The sequence below is a fragment of the Dipteris shenzhenensis genome, chromosome 4 (assembly GCF_047967505.1).
Source record: "Dipteris shenzhenensis isolate YYH24624 ecotype China chromosome 4, Dip_SZ_1.0, whole genome shotgun sequence".
In the NCBI taxonomy this organism is placed as follows: Eukaryota; Viridiplantae; Streptophyta; class Polypodiopsida; order Gleicheniales; family Dipteridaceae; genus Dipteris; species Dipteris shenzhenensis.
This window is the reverse complement of record NC_141599.1, coordinates 35,539,421-35,566,800: the sequence shown is the minus strand read 5'-3', so window position 1 is coordinate 35,566,800 and position 27,380 is coordinate 35,539,421. Positions and strand designations below refer to the sequence as shown.

Below are 27,380 nucleotides of genomic sequence, written 5' to 3'. Positions count from 1 at the left end.
TATTAGGTTAGCATAGGCATCTCTTCATCTCAACAGGCTGCTCTAGTGATGAAGAGTTTTAGGAGGAAACTCCCCTTTTGGTGTTAGCCAAGCTGGATCTAGCCTCTAGAGTGGTAGGATTTGTTGGCCACTGCTTGGTTTGTATACTTATGTTGGTGCCATTCTAGGAGTGCATCTCTTAGCTTAAGAGGCCTATTAGAAACCTTCTTTGGAGAGGCCTTGATGGGTCCTCATACATAAGAGCCAAAGTGGCTTGGTACCACTTGATTCTTCTGTCCTAGGAGGAAGGGCTTGACATTAATGGTCCGGATTTTTAGTGTAGACCTTAGCTTTCCAAGCTTGTTTCAGTGACTTATGGCAGGTCAAGAGCCTTAGAGATAATTTCTTCAAAGCATTGGGTCTTGCATTCCCTCTTCAAGCGGTGATTGGTGGACAGCACTCGGTAGTTTTTTTCTTATGCAGACATCAAGATGCCTCCTTCCCCTTATGGCTGCTATCGTCAGAGCTTGGTGGAGTTTTAGGATCTCCTTACTACATGGTGAGACTGATAGGCAGCCACTTATGATGTGGTATGGTTCTATTCTGGATGAGAGCAGCAAACCTCTTGGTGCCTTGAGATATATGTTGTGGTCCAGATGGAGAAAGGTCTTACTTTTTCTCTGGGCTCCGAGAAGATTTTCAAGGATCTTCTTGAAGATCGTAGACTTCATATGACCAGTCACCAAGATGGAATGGTAGGAGGATTGCTCAGATAGATGTGGGCCTCTATAGATGGAGCGCAGCATAGGCAAATCAGATGGATGGGTGCTTTTTACGTCATAGGCCTCTTGTAAAACAATGTAGATGACACTTTGGTCTTCAATGTATAGTCTGGAGGCAAGTAGGTTAGGTCCTGGGAGTTCCATGCTGTTTTTAAGATAGACTCTCTATTTTTCTTCAAATTCCAACTTTCTACAGTGTGGATTTGCATAGCTTCTTGCTCTCTCCTTGGACATCAACTCCTAGTATGACCATTTGTACGAAGAAGAATCTCACACTAAATGATAGGACATCTCTCAACTCTGACTTGCCACACACCCATGGACCTACCTGATCCAAGCTCTCCCCTAAGCTGGAAGTTATTGTCTCACCTAGGGCAGAAGGTAGAACCAAAAAGGAGAGTGTCTTCATGTCTCATACCATCAAGTCACACACCAAAGTATCCTCGACTGAATGAATCCTTGAGGGTTTGTAGAGTCTTGTCCACGTGATGATCATTGCCCTAATCTCAATACATGGAAAATGAATATCTATAATTATGTTGAAACGTCATGAGCCCCCTCGCAGGATTTGGAAAAACTATTTTGCTCAAAGATAACGAATGCCTAAGTTATTCTCAAACATGAATTATGAAGAATGAATGTGCATGCATAAGGTCATGTGAAAACACAAATTGACAACATGAAGTACTTAATAGGGGAATTGTCTCTTCCATCATGCTCTCAATGATTTGGTGTGAGGTCAGAGATGGTGATAAAATAAATGATATACAGTATACCATTTTCGAGGTTAAGCTTTTCAAAAGGCCAAAGAATGGATAAATCGCTTTTTCAGCTTTAGTAGAGAGTTTTTGGGACAAACAATGTGGGAGAAGAAAGGGCTTCTAATCTCAAGGCTGAACAGTGATTGATACTGCTCATCAACACATAACGAGCACACCAGGTAAAATGTACAGACCTGCTTGTTCTAGAACCGAGCCCTGTAGCATAGACAAGTGTGAAATTCTGCATCGATAAATACAAGAGCTCCTCCGGAGTATGGTCCACCACAGAGAGACCAAACTCTGCCAGTTCAACTGACAAGTGGACCTGATTCTCAATTTCCTGAGATTGAGAAGATTGTTTTGTATCATATACATGATGAGCTTGTTCTTGGAACATTGATTTGTTGGGAGTTCCAAAAGGAACAATAGACAAGTCCTTATTACTCGGCATCCAGTCACCAACTTTCACCACTTGTGTAGAACTCTCTCTAAAAGTTGTAACATGCAGTGCTGCCACAGGTGTACCTTCTGTTGCCATTGGCTGATATTCTGTGCTTTCATCGATGTTATATTTTCTTGTTTTCAATGGATCTGCAATATCAACAGTTATCTCTAGCTGGTGTTCCCTTTGAAGATTCTCCCATGCAAAGGGTACAGACGAGCCTGGCTTTAGAAGCTGCCAGGATTCATGATCACCACCAGCTTGGCGAAATAGCATGGGCAGGACTATGGAACGGTTCTCTATTCTGCATGACAAGTCATGGGAAACATGTTCTGAGCCAAATCTAGAATCCAAGATTCAATACAGGAGAATCCACCAAAAAGATGATAGACTAACTAAAAAAAGGTGCATGTCTAGCCTCTCACCGATAAGGACTAGAATAGGACACATGACGGAAGATCACCAAAAAACGTGAATCTGTGGTTCCATTACGGATCTCAGCTCGGATAATCAACTGCTTACTATCAAGTTCACTTCTCATTAGAATATGTGTCATTCCCTCGCTATCTGTGCTAAATGGGGTGCTCCATTTGTATCCATCCACACAAACCTACAGAAAAGCAAGACAACCAATAAAACATGGATTGACTGAAATAGTTAAGTTGTTTGTGTCCAAAAAGAAAGGTATCAGAACATGTACCTTCAGCAATTCAGGTTCGATTGCGGATTGCCAAAGGAAAACTTTAGGTGGATCATTTGGATAGAGCAGCTCAGCACAATCAAGATCACACTGCCGCAAATAAAGCTGCTGACCAAGCCGGTTCACAAACAAAGTGTGCGGTTGAAAGTTTACCACCTACCATAAATAACAAAGCTTCAGATCATGTCCAAAAGTCAGAAAGCCACCAAACAAATTTTTAAGCAAGCTAAATCTCGTTAAACCGACTGATCAAGCTCTGTGACTAATGCACTATGGACAATTTGAGCACTAAATACAGTGCGCAACAATTTGAGGCCTTCACAAGAGTCAGAATTGCCCAATAAAGTTAGATTGGACCAACAAGTTGTAGAAGATAGTCGATTTTCTCATTTAATGTACACTACAATATGCAGAAAAATTGATAGTGAACGGAATAACCAATGCAGAAGACAGGATAGGCTGTACCTTCAAACATAAAAATATAAATCAGGCCACACCTTCGATAGAACAATGATTGATTAAAGAAAACAAATTCAGCATTTCAAAGACTGGTCAATAAATCAGCTGGATAGAAGAATAAGTTATTGAAGAAAATAAATTCAGCATTTCTCAAAGCCCTGACCAGGTTGACAAAGGAATAAGTTATTGCGTAAGATAAGACAATGCCAGTCAGATATATTGAGGTTGATACATATATTCTAAAAGTAATATGATATAGTCTCTGAGTAGGCTATGAGGTTCAGAATAAACACCCAATATCAAAATGATAGAACCAAATAGGATACAAAGGAAATAATAAGACCATACACCAGGTATCCTAACATGGTGTAATCATAAAGACGTGTACAAAGACGAGATTGGAATTACAACTCACCTGTGCACTCATAGGATTTTATATCACAATCAAAAGGTCCAATCCTTTACCGAAAAAAGACAATTCTCACCTTGGTCCTCTCTGAAGACATGCTCAGAAAAACAGAAAGCTTGTAATAAGCTCCATTTGCATCCATGGCTTTCACATTTACACGTTCCTGACATTGCCAAAATACAGAAAATTACAATTCAGTCAGTTTCTACTTGTTCAAAAAGATTCCTGGAGAAATAGTTTTTAGACATTTATTGAAAAGTAAATGCCAATATTGTACTCACGTTATCTTCCAGATCTCTGAAAGAAATGCCGTACTGAAAATAATTGCATTGTAATGCAGCAACTGAGATCCCCAGTCGAAGAGAGAGAAGACCATCATCTCCACGAGGAGAAAATGGCATAAACCCAGCCGTTCGGTTGTACTGAGCTTGGGGTGACAGCATGGTTGGAGTGACACCCGTTCTTTCAATGGCCGCAAGGCACTGAACCACTCTCTGTAATCGTGATGTTTTGCTCTGTGGCATGTGCGAGGGGCGAGATGAAGCTTGTTTTGCAGCTTTTACTGCTCTCATGAGCCATGGTGTGTCTGCATCTGTTCCTTTACTGGGTTCAACTTCAACAAGGCAGTAGGATAATGGGAGAGCAGCATTATTGCACAGCCAATAGGGGACAAAAACTCGCACCACTCTTGCAGCAGTATTTGTACCACCAAAATCATGTTCCAAGCTAATCTGGAGCCTCCTGCATTCAACACGCTACTTCAGAATTTGAAGCTCCCATCAGCCGCTTGTTAACAATTAGGATTAGTGGAAGCAGTATAGAACTACCTTTAGTAAGCACTCTGCTAATGCGAAACTCATTGTACATGAGATAGATTAACAATTTGTTGCTTTCCATACCAAAACAACTGATAACACTGTGATGATAAAAGTTCAAACATGTCCTCTATAGTTTTCCCATAGGATTCTATATATGCATACAAATGTCTATACGTGTGTGTATGTGTGTTTAAAACCTATGGAGACATCTAAGTGCCTATGAAGGCTTACTAGGGTGTCTGAAGGCCACTCTGGTTTAAAATTCTGAAACACAGATAAGATGGACGTTAAAATCTAACGTTGAGATCTAGTGAGCCCAGGGTGTTTGAAGGCCACTCAGGTTTAAAATTCTGAAACACTCATAAGATGGACGTTAAAATCTAATGTTGAGATCTAAGGTATGGTGTGCCCGTGGAGGCCCACATCGATTGCCATGCACCAGGACTATAAATGAGACTTCAATTACAACCTTGAAATGTTTTAAAATTATGAACCACATGATAGAGAAATATTTCAGAGAACACCATCCTCAGCCCTCTCCTCCTCCTGTCTCTTCTCTACCAAGCTCACAGCTCTCTTTCCTCGAGTTCTGCCCAGCAGTCTCCGCCTGCACCGACTGCTCCAATACTATCCCTTCACCTTACTTTGCTACCTACTGCGCCAGCCTTGTTTCTTCACCCTCTACCAAGCTTATGTTAGAGTGGGATCTCTTGATGTATCATATGTATCATGTGAGTGAGGGCTTCATTGTGGGTGTTCCGCCCGTTGTGAGCATTGTACAGATGGGGGGGATGATTTTGACCTGTGCACCCTGACCGTGTATTTCGCAGAGTGCAAGTTTGTTTGGGACTGCTGCGGGCTCTTGTCAAGGGGTTTCAAGGCTACACCCGCCTCTGGTATCGCCATGTAGGTGCCTATGCCCGCCTGGGTTGGGGGGGCAACCAGGCCTCCAACCAGGTCGGGTGACCCAACTTGCTGGTTGGGTTCCCACGACCATGTGGTTGGCCAAGTCAGCCAGATTGGCTTTTGGGGGGGGGGGCATAGGGCTCCTCTCTCGCATCGTTTCTTGTCTTGTGCTCAGGTTTTCTCTCAGTTAACAAAGACTTTTCTCTTACCTTCTGAGTCGATTCTCTCTTTCCCTGTTCACATTTTCAGTTTGCTGTGTGTCCACTCTGCTTTGCTGTTCGGATTCCGCTGTACTCTCGTGAGCTGCAAGGCTCGAAGTTCTGAGACCTGGAGGGCGATTGGAGCCAGCAGACTTGCGAAGTGATTTGCTGCTGTTCGGAGGCGTGGATGTTAGGCTGTGCAAGAGCAAGGTGCGACCAGTTTGACGGAGATTTCAGTATGTGGAGGTGGTGTTTCAGGGCCTAGACAGCAAGGAACTGAAGGTGCTGTGGGCAGCAAAGCAGACCAGGCTCTTCATTAGCCTTTTTCCAGCCCCCTTCTCTCCTCTTACCTTAGTCCCCTGCTCTTCTTTTTTTCCCACCCACCCTCCCTTTTAAGATCAACTTCTTTCCGAAATGGCAACCTTGACTGAGATGGTTTGAGAACAAGGTCAAGATCCCAGTCTTACCCACCTTTCTAATGGACTGGCAATTAGATGGCAACAATTACAGCATGTGCAGAATAATGATGGAGTCAGTTCTACAGTCCTATGATCTTGCAGAATTCATCATTGGGGGGGTTCCAAAGCCAGATCCACTTGATGCAAGCCTTGGGATCTTGGAGCAGGACGGTGAGACTTTGGCTCAGCTTTAGGACCGCGTTAATGTACAGGCACGTTCCTTTATTTTCTAAATACACGTAGACACATGACGCTGGGAAAAGGGATTTAGGAGCATTTGGCATCACTCTATAACAGAACCTCCCCAATGAAGAGAATTGCTCTTGAGGAACAAATGAGAGAGTTATATTCTGCAAAGTCATCCACCATGCCGGAACATATCAACAACCTCCAGGAGCTTCAACAGGAGATCCTTCAGGCAAGCAAGGAGATTTCATCGGAGGACATGGCCATTACTTTGCTGTCCCATCTCCCTTCCCAGTATTCAGCGTTCTATTCTTTTTTGATCACCAACAAGAGGATGAACACTATCACCTGGCAGCCCCGCACAACAAAAGATGAAACCCAGGCCAAAGGACCCCTTCTGACAAGAAGATTGATGCAGAGAAGGAAGTTCTCAAAGCGCATACCTGCAATCACTGTTGCCAGAAAGTTCACTACTAGAAGAAGTGCCCTCAAAGGACAACCAACAAGGGCCCTAGTTCCTCATCTGCAGCAATTACTCCGCCTTTTGTTCACCTTGAGATCCTAGACTCTTTGACATCTCCCGTTGGAGAGTGTTTGCCCTTTAGGCAGAAGATTCCAAGATTCTGGATAGTGGAGCCACTTGAAACATGTGGCCATCCTCAGCAGGATTCAGAAACTTCATGTTATTGGGGGTGACATTTGCATAGGTGACAGTTCGACATCAAGGTTCGTGGTGAAGGTAGCCTCGAGATTACTCCAGATGGCAAAGGGGAGGAGCATTCCTCTCAGATATTGTTTGTTCTGTCTCTCGGGTTTAATTTGCTGTCAGTTCATCCAAACTTGGCACAACTGTCTTGTTCGATGTCGGGTATGTGGCGGTCAAGCCTTGGGGGTGCTTTGTGAAGTATTGGTCGATGATTTTAGCAGATTCACGAGGGCATACTTCCTGGCTCTCAAGGGCATGGCGTATTCCCAGTTCAGAGAGTGGTGCACTCTCGTTGGGAATGACCATGATAGCCCTTAGGAATGATAAGGGTGGTGAGCTTTGCTCACAAGCATTTGACAGGTTTCGTACAGAGACAGGCATCCGGCTCAAGAAAGAGGAACGTCCATACAGGTCACAGCGTGGCAAGGAGAAAGTTTTGGAGGACACACCTCTACAAGTGAACTATTCTTTGATGTCTCGGATCATTCAAGACAAAGAACCATCTACAGGAAGCACTCTCTGAGGAGAAATGGACGAGAGCTATGGAGCTGGAGATCGAAGCCATTGAGAAGAATGGGATCTAGGAGCTGGTTTCAAGACCTTCGCGGTGGTCAATCATTGGTGTCAAGCGTGTCTATAAGACCAAGTATACTTCAGATGGAGCTGTGGACAAGCACAAGGCTAGACTTGTGGCCACAAAGGGTATGCACAGAAACCAGGGCTTGACTATGAAGACACCACTGCCTGGATGTCTACTCTCAGGACAATTTTGGCAATTGCTGCTCATCAACAATGGCCGACCTATTAGATGCATGTGAAACCAGCTTTCCTTAATGGCAACTTGCACGAGGAGATCTATGTGGAACAGCCCCCAGGATTTGCTAAATCAGTGGGTATGGTCTACAAGTTGAAGAAGTCCTTGTATGGTCTCAAGCAGGCCCTGTGTATATGGAACCAAGAATTGACATGGTTTTTTTTCAGAAGGGTTTTTAGGTCTCGGGGGCTAATCCGAACTTGTATGTCTTCCGGGAGGACGGCTTGGTTACCTTGATCATCCTGTACGTCGATGGCCTCTTTATTACAGGCAGTCATGTGGCACATATTGCCAAGACCAAGGCTGCTTTGTCACATGCATTCGAGATGATGGATTTGGGGCTACTTCATTTCTTCCTAGGCTTGAAGATTTGGCACGGTAAGGAAGGCTTCTTTGTTTCTCAGCAGCATATGTGCAGGAGCTGCTGGCAGCCTTCAAGATGGAGGAGTGTAAGCCTATTTCTTCCTCTATGGATCCTAGCACAATACCGTCCAAATATGATTCTAGTGACAAGCTGGACACCAGTTGTAGCTAATTGGATCCTTGATCTGGCTTATTGGATCTCAGCTTCTCCGTGGGGCTGTTGAGTTCCTTTATGCAAGGTGGAGGGAACAAATCGAGGATCCAGTTACAAGGGTGGAAAGATTCTGATCGGGGAGGTGATCCAATCACTAGGAGATCCACCACAGGATATTGTTTCACCCTCAGGTCAGCAGCAATTACATGGAGCAGTAAACGGCAACCCACTGTGACCTTATCTTCTACAGAGGCTGAGTATCAGGCTGCCACATGTGAGGCAGTGTGACTTCACAGAATGCTTGGCAAGACAGGGTTCCTGCAGAAGTCCTAGACCATCATCAAATGTGATAATCAAAGCTGTATACCAATTGCCTGCGATACGGTGTTTCAAGCTCGGACCAAGCATATTGAGATACAATATCATTATATTCAGGAGAAGATGCTAGATGAAGTGATCTTGCTCATCTTCTATAAGACGGAGGACAACAGGGCAGACCTATTTACCAAGCCACTTCCACAGCAGCTACTTGGTGCTCATTCCTACTTCCTGGGGCTGATTCAACATCCAGGAGCTGAAAGGGGGTGTGAGTTGGCATCTCCTGATGTATCATATGTACCATGTGAGTGAGGACTTCATTGTGGGTGTGCCCGCCCCTTGAGGATTGTACAGATGGGAGGGATAATTTCGACCATTGCACCCTGCCCGTGTATTTTGCAGGAGGGCATGTCTATTCGGGGCTGTTGCGGGCTGTTGTCAAGGGGTTTTGGGGCTGTTTACGCCCGCCCCTAGTATCTCCTGCAATCCCTCTGCTGAGGATTACATGAAGACTATGTCATCTGCGTACAGCAGTATTTGCACCATCAGGTCAGCCAGAAGTGAACCCTCTCCACCTAGGCGATCTACAAATGATGTAATCTCATCGATATAGAGCCCAAAGAGAGTCAGTGAGAGAGAGAGACACAAATGAGTAGAACAAGAGCAATGCTTAACTAACAGCAAAGGAGGTAAAACTGAGTAGAAAAAACTGTGAAGAACAGATGACATACAGCAGAAGGATTGATAAGACTGCTCAAGAGATGATACATGTGCTTTGAGAATGTGAATGGAGGTGAGAGGCCTCTAGAACCCTTCATATCCTTAAAAGCTTCTAGCTGTTTTTGACACATCGAAACCAGAAAGTCCTTCCCGAATTTGTATTCTATATGCTCTGGCTAATGGTTGGCACCATGCTAAAGATTGGGGAAGAAAATATTCCTTTCAGCCAAGGGTTCAATGCAGATTCAAACACGAAAGACCCATACCCTACAGTTGACATGAAGCATCCCCGTCTTCAGAAGAGAGAAGACTCTAGGAAGTCAGTTGTGTCCACAGTTCAAGACCAACTACACAGTAGAGCCTAAATTCAACCTTTAGGAGCTTTTCGACCAATTAAAATATTGGAATTAGGAGACACATAGGTTGTATAAATTGCCTGGAAATTATATACAGCACCTGGGATTGCAGAGCTTACCTTCCACTCTGCTGATTTATGAGTGAAAACGCAGCAGGAAGCTCCTCTCTCATCTGATCAGAGATGAGTACTACCTCCTTTTGTATTTGGAATCAAAAAGCCACAACATGCATTAGGAACGAATTGTGACAATGGGGACAAAAATAAGTTAGAGCTGATGAGCTTTCAGAAACTGAGATATGGACTGGTACCTTCTCTAATTTCCATCCACCTTGCACAAGCCATGTTAGGTAAACTTGTCTTCGTATATCTACAGCAAAGATGTGCACACTCCCCCCGGCAGGAACTACACCTCTCTCTCTTTGAACCAGGTTAGAGTCTCTCTGTTTTTCCCAAATGGTATACTCAGCAGCACAAGGGAGAAGGTTTTCCAGCTTCAAAGGTGGACGAACTGAAATTCTCCAATCATATATAGGAGAGTTTATCTCAGTATAAAGAATATTGGCATCAGCCTCCATGCTAAGCCACCAATGAGTTTTTGAACCGGAAGAATGTGCCACAGGGCATACCAGCAACTCTTCTGTTTTCTCTAGCTGATTTAACATAAACAAAGAAACAGGAATCCGATTCGAGTTCAGCCGTGCAAGACTTGTATTTGAAGATTGGCCATCACTGTTTCTGCTGTTAAGCTGATTCACAGCACTGATTGATCGACCCCATAAATGTCTTGCAGTTGTGGAATCTGAGTAAGGGCGTACTTGAAGGCAGTAATCAGTATGGGGTAATGTGTATTCTGAAGGAACAGGAATGTAACATCCAGGTTGTACAATGGAGATAGCTTGTCTGTGATGGCCCTGCCTACTCTCTGGAATGCGTTGGCGAGTTCGAATCCAACGTCGTCGTCTTACAAAGTCAAACGGTGACTTCTTGCATGACTTCAATGAATTGGGCGGCCACTTCAAATTCTGGAAATCAGGACCATAAGCCCAACCATCATCATCGACATAGCCAGCCTTGTCAATGACCCAATCCGTATTCCAAATCCATCCAGGTGGTAAAGCAGCTTCCAGCTCCCCCTGTAATATAGCATAGCCATGGGATTGAAAGACTGTAACAGCAAATAAGGCTTGTCCTACGTGAATCATGAGAATTCCATTTCAAATTGCAAAAAGATGCAAGGTTCTCACCTGAGACTGAGAAGATTTTTGATAGTCACGAGAGCTCCATCGTCCAGGATCTGTGGGAAGAAAATGTCCAGGCCATTTGCTTCCCCAACCCGCCAAGGGTTGATACCTTTGATTCTCAAAAACTTCTTCCGACTCAGCTACAGGTTCACTTGTTGCAAGCAGACGAGATTCATCAGGGCTACTCAAAAGGGACATTGGGCAAACACATACTTCAAGGACGACATCTGTTTCATTAGAAACAATGACAAGGCTACGAAGAATGGCATGCTTATGTCCTTGATTCATTGCCACTTCAAGCGCAATGTAGTCATTATTGATTTGGATTGGAATGGTTCCCAAAGGTAAAATAGAACGAATACTGGACCAGGGTCCACTGGTGCTAAACCCTATCAAAAGTCCAGTGTCACTTAGATCATGATCGTTTCTGCTCGTCTCTCCTTCTGCATGCCGGTTGATTCTTTCTGTGAAAAAAAACATGCTGACAACCAATGATCCTGGCTCATTATATTTGTCTTCAACTGGATCACTTTGTGCCTAATAATCAGCAATACGAGGCAGAGGAGTTCATTAGTCAGTTTACATAAGCTCATATTCAGCTCTCACAACAGATTGTTTGAAGCTCTCATAGCAGATTCTTTTGATGCTGGAACAGGATTAAGTAAACTTGTCACTTCGTTTTAAAGTAAACAGATTGTTTTGATGCCAGAACAGGATTATTATTATTCTTATTATTATTTGAAAAGCAAACCTGTTTCTTTGGAGACTCTAAAGAATATGTTTTCCCTTGTACTAGTGGCCAACTACTTTGATATGCTTGACCAACAGACTGCTGGATAAGGTTCCAATGTGAAGATGGAGGTGTGAACCCTTCAGTTTTCTCTTCCTTTAGAGGAAGTGAGAGCATCCCAATCAGTTCCCCTACATTGCAGTAGCAAATGAAGGGAGAGAGGATAATTTATGGTTAGTTGAAATTACAGATTGCTAGAGAATTTCAGTTTGACAGGAATAAACAAGACTTCATGTTACCTCTTCCAGCTTTTGCTGCCTGATTGTTTACTCTAATGTCCACGTATGCAGAGCCCTGTGTCAAATGCAAGAATAGCACATTGAAAACCATATAAATGCAAGACAAATGGCACAACTGAGGATGAAGAATGCAAGTACTGATACATGGGTGGAAATAGCAAACACAATGTTGAAAATAACAAGAAAAGTAGCTTGTCAGAAACTTAAAAATAATAGTATTCCCAAGTACTTAGCAGTGAGCTACACATGTAATATACTTGAGTTAGTACAGAAAAGCTTATGCGTGCAACCTATTTGCTATGCTTTAACATTTACTTTAAGATTGACCATGGCATGGCATACACTAGTATTCAGCAGGAAACGATTTTTTGGGAAAGAAAAAAAAATCCCAGATCTTCCATTAAAACATTGTTTTTTTATACATATACTGTGCCCATGTAAGCCAGAAAACCTCTGCTTCTACAAATTCCCCTTTCACCTAGCCAATTTTGCATTCATTCAATTATATATCTTACTAAATGTGAGCCATTGGGCTTCCAAACAATATAAGTATAGCATTCGACTGACCATGGCCTACCCTTCATAATAGCTTGAATAACTACAGGTAAGCACCGTGGATTCATTTTTATCTTATGTATCGTGGGACCAAAAGTTTTTGGTTTCAACATTGATATCATGCTAGAATGACTGATCCGTCAAGATTCGAATAAGGACTGCCATTTTCATACTTTCAAGTTTCACAGTGCTAATCATGAATGATCTGCAATCTCACAGTTCCTGGAATTACCTGTTCTGGCAAATCAAAGATAAACATTTCATTCCATGTTGCTGTTGCAACCACTGTGTTCTTTCCTTGAGTGAGAGCTGAAGGTCTCACAGAGCGAGATCTTGCACTCTGAATAGGGATTTTTTGCGCTTCAGCAGGTTGTTTGGCAGTAGTGACACGTAGAAGATAGGAATACTCCTGCCCATTTCCATCATCATTCATTGGCAACTCCTGCAAACAAGGAAACACATGACAAAGCTTGCTATCTGCAAGGGAAAATTGAACAAACCAGCAGCAGATGGATATCTGTTGAAACAATGCATACCCTGGCCTCTGAAATGCAAATGGCAACATGCTGGCAAGGCATCTTCAATACTGTCGGAGCCATCATCTTGTCTGGAAAGCTTTGGGGAGGCATATGTACGAGCATGCTTTTATCAGATTCCAGGAGTTTAGAGCCCTTAAATCCATGGTCAAAGGTGCATAAAAACAAGTCACGGCCAAGTTTATTTTCTATTAAAAGCTTTTCTGAATCATCTTCTTCCAATGCTGAGCTGATATTTGAAGCACAAGGGTCAATGATACCATCATTTTCCTGTGTCGAGCAGCCCATGTTTATATTAGTTTGAAGACTGATTTGAGGAAAACAAATCGGACCAGAACAAAAGAGACTGTGGCATCAACACTGTGAAGTAAAGAACACAACCATACCCGTTCTGTCTCGATGAAAACCTTCTGTTCAAACTCTGACTGCTTTCGCCAAGATAAAGTGGCAGCAACAAGGGCATCAACATTTGCAGAAGTGACATTCAAATTAACTATATTGGCTGCAGTGATACGAATACGCTTCCCAAATTTAAAGGTGGAACCAGAATCCATATCATGTGACTCATACCTATGACCAAATTTAAAAATGTCAAAGCTTTGCATGCCAAACCATCTAGTAATCTATTCATCAGCCAAGGAAGTTCTCTAAAAAGACATTTTACCGCCATTATAAAGCCAACAAAAATAGTTCTACTCACTTGAAAATTCCCTCAAAAGGTTCTATTAAAGGCTCCCAAGCTTCCAGCTGGGTATTGAATGTGGAAGCTGCCATAGAAGCTACACAAACAGCATTCAAAGCTTCTGCCCGGCCATTGGCAGCAAGGTTGATACTTGTTATTGTGACATCTACCAAGGGCGTCATCTGAATAATAGATATCATAAAATATCGGAGAAATGATTTAGAAAAAACTGCAATGTTCTATTCATGTAAAAATATAAGAATCATAAAATTAATCTTGACAACTGTGCATTTCACCTCCTTAAAAGCATTCTAGACATATAAAAACAAGAATACAAAATACGAAGGACTCACCAAACCCCTCAAATCATCTAAAATAGTAACCGAGAATCTCCCTATCTTCATCTCTGCACTCAAATTGTCATGCAACCTGCTTTGAGCTGTCTCTACCAGACCATAACCTAGTCGGCTAGGAGGCCTCTTCAGATCTGGGCGTGCCAAGAAAGTGTTGGCCTGCAATCCATGCTACAACAATTTAGCATTTTGGCACATGATCGACTGAGGCAGAAATACACACATCCTTAGACTGAGCCAGAAATACAAACTACTCATGCTTTTAGGTTGTCTAGGCTATCATAAATAACAATCCTTGTTCCTCTGGATTAGCTGAGCCAGAACTACAAGCATACTCACGCTTAAGGGAGTCTAACTTATGAGAAATAGATTCTTGTACCTCTAAAATATACTTAAAACATGCAGATTGTGCACTCGTTTCTTCTGAATGATTCAAAACTCTCAAATGAAATTAGTAAGTTCCTGAGCAAATAAAACCCAAACATAAAACCAGCACATAAAGTTTGGCATCCATCCTCTTCAGCATCAGCTATGAGGCCTGTACATCATCGCAGCAATACACCAAGTCTGACACCCATTGCTATCATCATAAGCTATAAGACAAGTACATCACCATATATATCATGCAACACAGAATCAAATTCAGGGGAAAAGAAGAATGATGGAGAAATAGTGAGTCACTCAATGTATCAAAACTGTAGTTTGGCAGATGCATTAATTTTTCTTAACCAAAAAAGTAACATATTCCACTGGATCAGTACCGAAGTACAACCATTACAGTAAAGTGGAAGATCAATATATCCACAAAAACCCTAAAACCAATACTCATGAGGCGGGAGACAAAGGTCAATCCCATTACTTACTACAGCTCAAAAAAAAAAGCTTGCATCATCGCCTTCCAGTGACACGTGCCATTTTTCCCAAGATTTCCTCCAGAGTGAAGTACATGCACCAGAAACTGATTTCGAGGGAGCAAATTGAGAATGCTGGAAACACCGAACCACTTGGAGGAACAAAAGGAAGGCCGAAAATGAATTGCACCGTAGTTGGAAGAAAGGGGGGAACAACACTAAAAGCTGCAGGTGAACTCACTTTACAAAATCGGACTGCCTGAACGCAGATGAAGCGCTCCCCAAAACCCCAAACCAATAAGTTTACGGATGTGGCAGTGTTCTCTAATGTCAGCAGCCCAGGGAGGCTGATTGGCAAGAAGTAGAGAAGTCCGCTTCACAAAGACAAGCAAGGCTGGGCAGAAGAGAGATAGGGAGAAAAGGGGGGGCGGGGGGGCCAGGTGCTACTGAACAGGAAGCTCAGCACCATCCCAGCACAAACTCAGGTGTGGCATGGAACGGCAAGGAGAGGAGCTATAATACTAGAAATGATCACTTTTTAAAATTAACAATTGTTCAAATGAGATGGTAATTAAAGCGTGTTCAACATCCAACTTGGGGTCCTCAACTTTGACTTCGACATCCACATCGATTGCTACATCGACAACAGTTACACTAGGTTCACCACCTACTTCGCAGTTTTCAGAGATCCATACTGGCCCACAGTACTCTTTCTCTTCCCTCTCACCCCTCCCTCTTAGCCAGCCCTCCTTCCAATATTCTACCAGAGTCACTTCATCACTGTCCCAGATATCCCCTCTCTCTGCTCAGCTCACTCATCGCCACCTACCATCCAGCCCCACCCCTCCACCTTTGTGCCAGCCCCCTTCCAGTTCGAGATCCCGAGAGGACCGGGCTTCCCACTGGAGCTCAATCTCATTCAAGAGCTCAGCCAGGACATTGTAGAGCTCAAGAAGGTCGTTTCTTCTTTGAGCACGGCCTCGAGGGGCACACCAGCAGCAGCAGTAGAGGCCCAACAGCCACCATGCAGTCAGCCATTGCAGAGACATCCAAATGGGTAGATGTGGTGAAGCAGAAACCTGCGAAAGCAACCATTTTGGCTACCCTTTTGGAGCAGCAGTAGAGGGCCACTAAGGCTCTCAACGTCAATGTCTGCAGGATCCCATGGACATCGATGTGACCACCTTTGTTGCAACCACTTTAAGGGTTCCTGATCATGCTATTGTGGGAGCATGGCGAGTGGAGAGAGACCCCAACCGAGAGTAGCCTCTCATTATACGCTTCAGAGACACTCAGGCACGCTTGGTAGCTTTGAGCCGCAGATCGTCCTTACAAGATCGCCCCTCGATATCCATGGATGAGGAAATAATGCCTCTATAGATAGAGGAGAGATGTGCTCTCTTGCAGTAGCGGGATGCGGCCCGCAAAAAAGGGGAAATGGGCAAGTGCGGGACGGACGTCTCATCACTGGGTCCCATTGGACATCTGACCGCCCTCCCACACAAGGGGATGGGGTCTATGAGACGCAAGATACCGAGACCCTCGCTTGCACCATTTGGAACTGTAATGGTACCCTATGGTAAGAGCCTGGAAGCTTCTCGAAGTCCTACATAGGACGAGATAGTTTTCTACACTAAGACACATCAGAGCCCAGAGTGTCCCTTACTGGCAGTCAGCGGATACACTTGGGAGTCAGCTTATAGGGAGGAGACGAGGGAGACACGTGGAGTACGCAGTTCATGAGGAGTGGCAGTTCTATATAGATCATCTCTCATTGGGGCGATATCCGTTGAGAGGAGGGACCCACACTCTAGGTTCCTCTGGATCGGGTTACGATGCACGTACACCCCCATTCACCAAAATATCATGGATTTCTCGAGCCACGGAGATGTTCTCGTAGTTGGACACTTCAATGCGAGGATGGGAGAAATCCTTCCAAGGTTCCTGCCCTCGCAATAGTCCTCTAGGCTCTACCCACCACCTTGCATAGTAAAACTCAGCTCTGCAAGTCTGGATCTATTATATCGAGTCCACCTTCCCACTTGGGTAGGAACAGAGTCTCCCAAGCCACCTTCGGTCTAGTATCTGTTGAACCATTTAGACCACTCCAAATAAAATTCCTTATCTGTCTTTGAGTTGAGTGATGCAGTTCATAGAGTGGCACCAACACCAACAAACAAAGCAAGCCGTGGCTAGCAATACTTCGTTAACCACCACTGCCCTGGAGGCAAGGTCAAGTTTTGGCTAAGCTCCAAAAAAGAAGTTTCCTTCTCACACTCTTCAACACAAGAGCAGTTTGCTGCAATGGAGAGATGCCCACACCAACCTAGCAGTGCAAGTAATTGATAGGAACACCCCTTTGGATCCAAGTAAAACCAAAATCAGCCCCCTAGGCTAGAGTGTCCTCATCACTAATCCAAAATCCATAGGATTTATTCCAATTGCACACAATTGATGTGAGCACCTGCTGCAATAGCAAATATATCCAAGGCTTCTCTAAAGGATGTGAGGCTATGGGTATTGGCATCCAAAAAAACAGCAGTATCATCAGCCAACTCATTGTCCAAGGGCTGCTCATCTTGTCTAAGAGGGAGTCTCAACCCAATAACATCCGCATTGGATCTCAAAATCTGCTCATTACAAATAAATACAAAAAAGAAGCAAGAGGGCATCCCGGATGAAATGATCTGAAATTTCAAACCTCTCTAACCTCTCTCCTCTAATAAGTACTTGTCTTTAGTATAACGAGGAAACCCCTCTGATGCATGCATCTTAGAAATCCAAAGCATGCAAGGGTACCTTCCAAAAAACTCCAATTACTATATCATATGCCTTTTCAAAATCCAAGAGCAGAATGATGAGGTGTTGGCCATTCTGCACAGCCCAATTTGAAGCTTCCCAAAATGAGAAGATATTAACAAATATGTTTCTGCCATGCACGAAACCAGTCTACGTATCATGAATGAGATCAGGAAGAATGAGCTGCAAACACAGACTGCAATATCTTGTAAAATGTTCCCAGCAAAGTGATGGGTCTCCATTGCGAGATGAAATTTCTGCAACCGCTTACCAAAACCTGCTGCCCCTCCCAAAATGGACCCACTACTGGAGGTAACAGCAGATGCACTCACCGCAACCGCACTCGTCGTCACTTCTGTCTATGGCACCTACGTACTGGCCACCAATGCCACACTTGTTGTGACTCCTATAATGCTTACTGGTGGAGTGCTGATGACTGCCTGAGAGGTTGGCTGCATTGAACTAGGTGGTGGCAAAGGGGGCACTAGGGACACCGTGGCTGCTGTAGAAGGAGGGGCAATCGAACTAGGCATCCCCGGCTGAGAAGAACTTTCGCCCTCCTGATTCCTCTTCCGCTTCTTCTGTTGTGCAAGTAGCACAATCCGAGGACCGTCTGGCACCAAAGATGAGATCGTTGCTCCGATGCGCAGGGGAACCTTTGTGTCACCTGTGATGGGCAAGAGGACATTCAGCACCTGACCAACCTTCGTCGTCATTGGATTCCCCCGTGCTGCTGCTTTCACCACCCGTGATACCTCCGCCTGAAGTCAGTCCTTCAAAATAAATGCCCATGCAACCGACTGAAACTCTGTGAGCAATAACACCTAAGACCCTTTGTAATGAATCGGGCATAGTACCAAAGTCCCAACGCCATGCAGGGGTGAGGTAACATGGGGTCCCCATTCATGTTCCAAAAAGCAATGAAAAAGGGAGGTGTCAGGCCACTTGAGCCCAGGCATCTGCCCTTGTGAAGGGCAAGTGTAGTTTTGAATTTTGTATTGGTGAAAGGGGCATCAATTACATCTATCACATGGGCTTTCACAAATACTGGAATACTCTGCCAACCATATGTCTGGCATAGTCCTTGGCAAATGAGTTAGAAAGACTCTCCTTTTCTAGCAACTCTCTCTGCTCACTCAATGTTTTGCTTGTTTCTCGGCATGATTGAGTTGGGGAGGCATAAAAATCTGTAGCAATAGGCATAACGGCATCATGATCTGTTTGCAAAAATCCATCAAGGTCAACAAGATGGGAAACACTCTCTCTACCATGTCTCGAGCTGAAAGAAGAGAAAAAGTGTTTCTTGACTCTTCCTCCCATCCAGAGCCAGAAGCATTCCCATGCATGAAAGACATGGATCCAGAAGCATTCCTGTGCATGAAAGGCATACTCTGCTCTCTGATGTAGCAAAGCCTGCATATGATCCCTTGCTGTAGCAAGGCGCTCTTGAATCCAAGCATCTATAAGCCTTTTCTGTTCTTCCCTCTAAAGGGCTGCTAATTGCCAGAAAATCTCATGTCTCCACTACCACCAAAAAGGGATGCTGCAACATGTGAAGGGAATGACACTCCACCTTGCAAATGAGATACCCAAATCTATAGAACATCCTCTTTGAGGCCCTCCTTTGGATGGAAATCCTGGCACAACCTTTTGGCTCTTCACAACCATATGCGGATCTTCTAGGACTTCTATATCTACAGCGGCTTTAGCATAGCCTAGTGCTTTTTGTGTGGAGTGAGCTCTGAGTGCCTAGAGCTTGTAGTCTTCTTGTGGTCAACCTTTGAGGCTTGATAGGTGATCTTTTGTACACACATGCAACAAGCCTCATAGGGATGAGCATCTGTTAAAGTGTGTGAAGTGCTTTTGTCTTGTGAAGCTTGGAATAAAGATATGCCATCTTTTATAGTTCTCTTTCTCTGTCAATCTTAAATTATTGCATGCATGCACCAATTCCAACAAAGAGGACACGGTCCCCTCTATTGTTGGGGACATAAAGGTTGAGAATACCAACCTTGCATCCCCCAATCAACAAAATAATCCACTATGTTCTAGAGGGAAACATGATACTGTGCTCTAGAGGAAAACATGATACTGTGTCCAACCACAAGGGGAAGAAAGCAGTCTGAAACTGAGATGCATGTTCCCCCCTAGAGCCCAAAGCAGGAGATCAAAAAGTAGACTTGAAAGCAATTTACCTGACTTTGAGCAATCTCTGGCATCCAGTTTGTATTCTTGAAGAAAAACTCTATCAATGGTATCCCCAATAACACCTGGATGAAGCCGATTGCGGATCAACTGCTTGCGGGCGACAATGATGAGGCACACCACCGAGGCCCTGAATGGCTATCAATGGGAGGAAGTAAGGTGAAACACCTTAACTGACCTAGTGGTGAAAACAAACCCCTCCGGGAGGGTAGGCCTCTTGGCATATTCTTGAGCAAGGGTAGGGTACTCTTCAGGGAAAGAGCCTCACGAGATGACCTATAGACCGAAAAACCAATAATTGTATCCTGAGATGGAGAGCACAAAATCCTCATCACCATAATCCGACAAGGCAGAAAAGAAGTTTGTGTGAAACATGCCTGTCACCGGAGTGCGTAAAATCCCTGCACTTGAAGATTGTAGACAAGTAGCAACATCCTCCTTTCCATGAGCATTGAAGAGAGTCTAAAGAACGAGTGAGGAAAGGGGCTGCTCGGATGTGGGGCTAGGATCTGGTGGAATAACTGCAGGGGAACTATCACTGCTCCTATCCAAAATGGCATGCGGTATAGTGCTGGTGCCCACGATCTGAGGAGAAACTAGAGCCTCATTAGGGACAGCCGTATCTAAGGCTAGAACTGGTGCAATACTAGCTGCAACTTGAGGGATAAAATCCGGGGTGCTAGAAGGTCTAATAGGAGCAAGGCCCAGAGAAGAAGAGATCCCTCCGGATTTGCAAGTGGTGGAGAAGCCACTCTAACTCTAATCGGAACCCATTGTGGGCCAAGAGCAGGGACAGGACGTGTAGCTTGTGCTGGGTGATGAGGCGGTGCAGAAGGTCCACTCTTTGTGGAGTACGAGAAGGGGCCGCATCGGAAGCTTTCTTATGTCTTTTCTTCTTCTTTGGGCAATCTCTAGCAAAATGCCCAAAGATCCTACACATCCGACACTGGTCCTACCTACCCACAATCTTGAATCTCTAACGCAAACGAGAGCCATCCGGTCGCTCGAGCATGATGTGTTCATTAGTAATGTTAGGGTCACAGACAATGACCTTAACTCTAGGTACTCGATTGAATCTGATCGCCTCGGCTGCTACAGAGAGCAAACTAGGAAGGCAGGGAAACTCAGTGACCACTCCAAAAGTAGCTCCGATTGAGGCAAGGAGCCGATGGTACACCTGGGAAAGACCTAGAAATTCGACGAAGAGACACGTCGTCTGCCTACCATCCTCTACAAGGTCGAAGCTGAGAGAGAAGGGCTTGAAGAAGATCTTCCAGAAACTGAGCAGTGAGGGGATGGAATTGAGCACAATGCTTGCAACTCCAGGCGTGTCGAAATCCTCATCCCAAAAGTCGAATGTCGATGAGGTGCAAGGCCAGGTCCTCATATATGGCCGCAAGCATTCAAATCCTAGCTTGTGATATAGAGGGGTAGGACCCCTAGTTGCATGCGAAGAGTGTGGCAGAGCTCTCAAGCTCCACGTCCTTTTGCAATTGCAGCACCTTGTCTTTTGAGAAGATACATGTTCTTGTGGCCGGTAGAAGTGGAACATGATTGATTGGATGGGTTGCCATTCGTCAATTAAAGGTCGAATGCCGATTCAAACCGATGAAGAATCCGTTCGTCAACAACAGAGGGAAGAGGGGAAGGAACATAAGGAGAGGGAGGGGCTAAGTAGAAAACTAAGGGAAACTAAAGGAGGGGGGGGCCTGAGAAAGAAAGAAAGAAATTTTATTAGAGTCTTCAGAAGACCGATGGGTCTATGAGATTGAAAGAAAACCTGATACAAATCACAGTAAGGGTGGAGCTACTGAAACGAGCATCATCACCCGTGCTAAATCCTAAGTCTGATCATACATAATCAAATACATCCGGATGCAACAATGAAGAGAAAAGGACTAGTGGAGCGGAGCGGAATCCTCCGTATGTCATGTCCCCCTGGCTGGTGCATAGCTGGTGATGGGACGTTGGTGCCCGTCAAGGGGTGCCGTGCGTCTCGGTCTCCTAGACGAGGCTCGACGCAAGACCAGAGCCACCGTGACTCCCGTGGGACGTATCCTGGGTCTAAACAATGACGGGAGGTCCCCCAGAGTGATCTGTCTGTCCCCTCAATGTCTCGTGTGTCGTGCTGTGATCGTCGGGTCGGGGTCTCTGTCACGTCGGCGGCTAGAGACTGGACGATCAATGTCACTCGATGGGAAGAACTCTGTGATCCCGCTCTGAGAGGTGTCTGATGATGTGACCAAGCCCCGTCGCCTGAGTAAGTACTCTCTATGTCGGATTCCCTCGTGAATGAAGGCCGCGAGGCATCTCTTCAAAAAAGAGACTTCTATTAAGTAAGAAAAAAACCCGCTAGAGCAAGCTCTGTGCGGAATACACCATGCTAAGCATGTAATAAAAAACACCTTGGAGGAATGAGGTAGAAAGAAACCAAGGCTGAGGCTGAAAATGCCATCTCAACCCTGTAGACGTCTCAGCAAAGAAGGGAGAGTCTCTCCAATCTCTGAGAAAAGTAACTCTCCTGGAGGAGGCAGCTCGAGATGATCCCTGCATGGTCGCCCAAATGGCCATCAGAGTGTGTATCGTATCTGTCCAAGGTACTGGCCAAGATCTGAGAAGGGTGAACCTGAGAACCCTCCAAAGCCTCGGTGCATCTGGCTCTCCAAATGTGCCATGCTGCAATGGTAGCTAGGATCTCCCATGGAGAGTCGACCGAGGAGTGAGCAGCCCTGAAAAGAGTGGCCGGAACATCCTCTAGAGAGCACGACTCCACAAGGTGTCGTCGGATGTGAAGAGCCCAAGAGGAATCAAGTCTCTCAAAAAATACTTGGGGCCCTGAAAGAGTAAACCAAGCCACTGATCCCCAGGTCATATAGAAAGGTAGGCGAACAAAAGTGCTGAAAAGTCTTGCAATCCCCTTCCATATGATTCTCGCTTGTTTGCAATCCCATAGGCAGTGCTGTATTGTCTCCAAAGCAGAAAGGCAGCGAGGGCAAGAAGGGTCAGCTCCGAAGTTGGACCTCCAATGGTTTACTGCTATCCCACCATGAATAGAAAGCCAAAAGAAGAGAGTGATTTTTCTATTCCGGTGGGATTTCCAGAGTCTTTGCCAAAAAAATTTCTGCAAGTCAGTAGGAATCTGAAAGTTCCCCCAATGATGAGCTCTGGTGGGCCTCCAACCCCTATAGCTGAGCTGGAATTTCCTGGCATTACTGACCGTGTAATGAAAGAAGGGGATGCCCTTCTCTCGGTGCCCTTCATCTATCCATTCCCATTCCCTAGGGTCCCACTGTAAAAACTTAATTGGGACACCTCCATAGAGCCACAACCTCCATGAGCCAAGGGCGAGGAGAAGCGGGTCAGGATCCAAGTACCACTGTGAAAGAGAGCCATGCTCCATGAAGCCCACTATCCTGACTGGCCAAAACGGTACCTCCAACAAGATATCGTCTGTGGATCTGGACAGCCTGCCCCCCGAAGAAACATCAAATACTAAGGCATCCTCATGTGGGTCAAGAAAAGCAATCACCTGTAAAGGAACTCCCAATCTGGAAAATGCCCCCATCCAGGTGGAGCAAGAAATAGGCATGTCATCTGTGTCCACCCAATCCAAGGGCAAGGCTGCATCAATCTGTTGGACTCTCCCTGCACTCCCTCTGAGATTAAGAACCATCTGAGCATGTTGGTCTGCAGGAAGCTTCCTGAAGGCTTTCCATGCTCCCACTGTAGATGCAGGGCCCCTCTCCCATCTTGGCCACTGCATGTAAGGAGAAGCTCCAAGTGGTCTGCCAAGCTCATCCAAAATCCTATCATTCCACATGATAGGCTGCCTTTCAATCTCTTCACGGGCGGATGGGGAAATCCTGCGAAGAGTACTCCTAAAGCTGGCCCATGCTTTCAGGATAGCAACCATAAGAGGGGAAGAGGGAGACCTGAGGTGGGCTGTGGTGAAAACCCATCTAGTACTGTGTGTCCAATCCTCTCCTAAAGTGGGCGTGCGAGACTGTATGCATCTGATTAAAAAATCCTTCCAAGGCTCTTGCCCTGGCATAAGCCCTCTCACAACGAACTTGCAGAGTAAAGCTCTGCACTGTAGATCTGGGTCGATGATATTCAAACCCCCTTCTCTTGTAGGAAGAATCGAGGTCTCCCAAGCCACCCTGGCTGTAACATCAGTTGTGCCATCTAGACCACTCCATAAAAAGTTTCGTACAGGCCTCTTAAGCTGAGTGATACAATCCCTAGAGTGGCACCAACAAGAGCATACAAACCATGCTGTGGCTAGAAGAACCTGGTTAACCACCACCACCACCCTGGAGGCCAAGTCAAGCTTGGCTGAGCTCCAGAAAAGGAGCTTTCTTCTGATGCTTTCCAACACCGGAGCAAACTGTTGTGAAGGAGAGATGCCCACCCCAACCTGGCAGCCCAAATATCTAACGGAGACGCCCCTTTGTACCCAAGTGAAGCCAATATCATTACCCCAATGCGGGGTGTCATCCTCGCAAATCCAAAAACCACTGGATTTATGCCAAATAATGTGTGTGCCTGCAGCCGTGCAAAACAAATCCAAGACTGTCCGGAAGGAAGTGAGTGTCCTCGGGGAGGCATCCAAAAAAACAGCCGTGTCATCTGCCAACTCACTATCCAGGAGCTCTTCTTCCCGGCGGATAGGAAGCCTCAGCCCATAAATATCAGCTTGAGATCTAATGTAGATACTTATAGCTTCCGCCACAAACAGAAAAAGAAACGGGGCAAGAGGACATCCCTAGCGGACGGATCTAAAAATCTGAAACCTGTCCCCTCTTACCCCCCCAATGAGCAACTGCCTATGGGTTGATCTGTAGAGAGAGGATACTCCTCTAATCCATGCATCTGAAAAACCAAAGCGAGATAGAGTACCCTCTAAAAAATCCCAGTCTACTCTGTCGTAAGCTTTCTCAAAGTCCAAGAGTAGAATGACCAATCTCTGGCGGCTCTACATGGCCCATTCTGAGGCCTCCCAAAATGAGAAAATATTATAAAAAATACTTCTGCGATGCACAAACCCTGTCTGCGTGTCATGAATCAAATCTGGAAGAAAAGCCTGTAGCCGCAGACTGATAGCTTTCGCCAGAATCTTGTAAAAAGTGCCCAATAGAGTGATGGGTCTCCATTGAGACACAAGATTCCTATTACCCCCCTTTGGGATGAGATGAATGAGACCATCTGTAAGTGAGTCCGGCATCTCACCAGAGTCCCACACGCCCTGCAGGGCTGAAGTAATGTGATCACCAATCTGCTCCCAAAAAGTAATAAAAAAGGAGAGGGTAAGTCCATCTGAACCTGGGCACTTGCCCTTGTGAAGGGCAAGTAATGCAGTCTTGAATTCTGCATTAGTGAAAGGTGCATCCAGAGAAACATACATCTCATCCTTCACCAATACAAGGATACACTGCCAAATAACCTCTCTGGCATCATCAATGCCCTGTGTGCCTGGATCTGCAATAAGAAGGGATGCAAAAAAATCTGAAGCTACACGCATGACAGCATCAGGATCTGACTGTAACACCCCGTCTGAGTCAACAAGCTGCGAAACACTATCTCTACTATGTCTAGGCCCATGAGTAGAGAAAAAGTGTTTGTTGACCCTACCACCCATCTGAATCCAAAAGGATTCCCGTGCATGAAAGGCATATTCTGCTCTTTGATCCAACAATGTCTGCAAATGAGCCCTTGCTGCAGCAAGGCGCTCCTGAATCCAAGCATCTGTGGGCCTCTTCTGCTCTTCCCTCTGAAGGGACGCTAACTGCTGGCGTATACCAATCTCACATCTGAGAATCTCACGTCTCCTAGAATCAACGACTGTATGATAATAGTCACTTATTCCGGATAAGGCTGCAGCTACCTGAGATGGGTGGACAGCTCCACCCTGTATGTGAGAAATCCAAATCTGTAAAATATCCTCCGTGAGGCTCTTCTTTGCATAAAAAGCATCCAGAATCCTAACACTGGCAGAGCGTCCTCTCCGATGAGGGTCAAGAATCTGCAACACCACTGGAAAATGATCTGAGGTGGAAACCCCAGTAGAAATGCATACAGATCCTCCTCTGTCAAGTGCCCAATCGTCTACATAAAATCTATCAATCCGTGCATGAATGGGCATGTGTATTCTCCTGTTCGACCAAGAGTACAGGAGTGACTGTGGCATAATATGAAAGGCATCATCCAACCAAGTGTCCCTGCCACTGAACTGAAAGAGGAAGGCATCCCAGGCTGCCGTCTCCAAAGAATGAATTCCACCCTGTCTGCCTCCCTTTTTGTCTGAAGGCAACTCAACCATGTTGAAGTCGCCACCAATGATCCAAGAATCTGCAATGGGGGCCCAAGAGAGTAACTCCTTCCAAAAGGAGATCCGCTCCCCTCTGTTGTTGGGAGCATAAAGATTGAGAAGACCAATCTTACGCCCTCCAATCAAAATAATGATCAATTGAGCTCTAGAAGGGGAGATAATACCATGACCAGCAACCAAGGGGAGAATAGAAAGAAAGACCGAAATGTAAGTACCTCCCCTTGTGCCCATAGCAGGCGACCATAAGGTATGTCCTGAAAGCAATTTGCCAGACTTAGAGCAATCACTGGCATCCAGCTTGTGTTCCTGGATAAAAAGGATATCAATAGCACCTCCAGTGACGCCTGGATGAAGCTGGTTCCGGATCAGCTGCCTACGGTGACGGTGTGGAACTCCGCCTAGGCCCTGTATGTTCCAGCTAACTATCCTCATCGACAAGGGGATGCTGGATGGAAAGGCTTACCCGACCTAATAGAGGAGACCAGCTTCCCCTTGGCCAAAACACTCTTGCTGAGGGCAAGAAACTCAATAGGTGAAAGGATCCCCACACCTGCTGAAAGGGAGGCCCTGTCAGAAGGAATCCCAATGACCGGGACCCCTAAGGTGGAGGGCACAAACTCCTCATCATCCATGAAAGTCGCCGAATCTGCCAGTGCTGAAAAAGAATTCCTGATAAGCAAGTCTGGCCGAGGAGTGCGAAGGAGACCTGCACTCGTGGAAGATGGAGGAGAAGGACCTGCCAGGCCTCTATCGACAGAACTGGAGCTGGGGGTTGAGGAGGCCTGTGGCTGGGGTGAAGAGGAATCAGGAGCCCTCATCTGCGCCTGCACTTTCTTGGTTGTCCTGACTGTGGCAGGAACAGTTTGTGGGGAAGAAGTACCTGTAGCCCCCTCGTGGTCAGAAACCAAGGGGTCAGAGACCAAAGTGACTGGGGCTGGTGGATCTAAAGGCCCCTCCTGATGTGGAACTGTAGTGTTTGGGGCTGCAGCAACATCCACCTCTGAAGTCTGGAAGGCGTATGTCTGAACATGATCAAAAGTCTCCTCCTGAGGTAAGGGAGCCGCTCTGATAGCTCTCCATCGTGGTACTGGGTGTGCTGCGGGCATTGGGCGCCCTGCTGCCCCTAGTGGTCCTGGGGTGTGCGAAGCAGGGCGCCCTGTTGCTCTTGGTGGTCCTGGAGTGCGTGGTACAGGATGCTGGGGAGGTGCAGTCGTGGTAGTACGTGAAGGAGCCGCACCAGAAGACCTCTTGGGTCTTTTTCTCTTCCT

The 27,380-nt window shown here is 45.5% G+C and overlaps 1 protein-coding gene across 2 annotated transcripts in view; it reads right to left on the bottom strand.

The window, feature by feature from the left end:
* LOC147902770 (calcium-dependent lipid-binding family protein) overlaps positions 1 to 27,380 on the bottom strand; it is a 227,504-nt gene that overhangs the window by 15,326 nt on the left and 184,798 nt on the right. For both annotated transcript variants that reach the window (XM_087373773.1, XM_087373775.1), the window contains exons 42-56: positions 13,930 to 14,088; positions 13,595 to 13,758; positions 13,281 to 13,464; positions 12,895 to 13,164; positions 12,591 to 12,800; positions 11,804 to 11,858; positions 11,526 to 11,695; positions 10,778 to 11,311; positions 9,842 to 10,666; positions 9,651 to 9,727; positions 3,814 to 4,273; positions 3,609 to 3,695; positions 2,665 to 2,820; positions 2,390 to 2,574; positions 1,717 to 2,268 (exon numbers count right to left, since the gene is read on the bottom strand). In XM_087373773.1, coding sequence (XP_087229899.1) covers positions 1,717 to 2,268; positions 2,390 to 2,574; positions 2,665 to 2,820; positions 3,609 to 3,695; positions 3,814 to 4,273; positions 9,651 to 9,727; positions 9,842 to 10,666; positions 10,778 to 11,311; positions 11,526 to 11,695; positions 11,804 to 11,858; positions 12,591 to 12,800; positions 12,895 to 13,164; positions 13,281 to 13,464; positions 13,595 to 13,758; positions 13,930 to 14,088 — 4,088 coding nt within the window. The remainder of the gene's footprint in view (positions 1 to 1,716; positions 2,269 to 2,389; positions 2,575 to 2,664; positions 2,821 to 3,608; positions 3,696 to 3,813; positions 4,274 to 9,650; positions 9,728 to 9,841; positions 10,667 to 10,777; positions 11,312 to 11,525; positions 11,696 to 11,803; positions 11,859 to 12,590; positions 12,801 to 12,894; positions 13,165 to 13,280; positions 13,465 to 13,594; positions 13,759 to 13,929; positions 14,089 to 27,380) is intronic.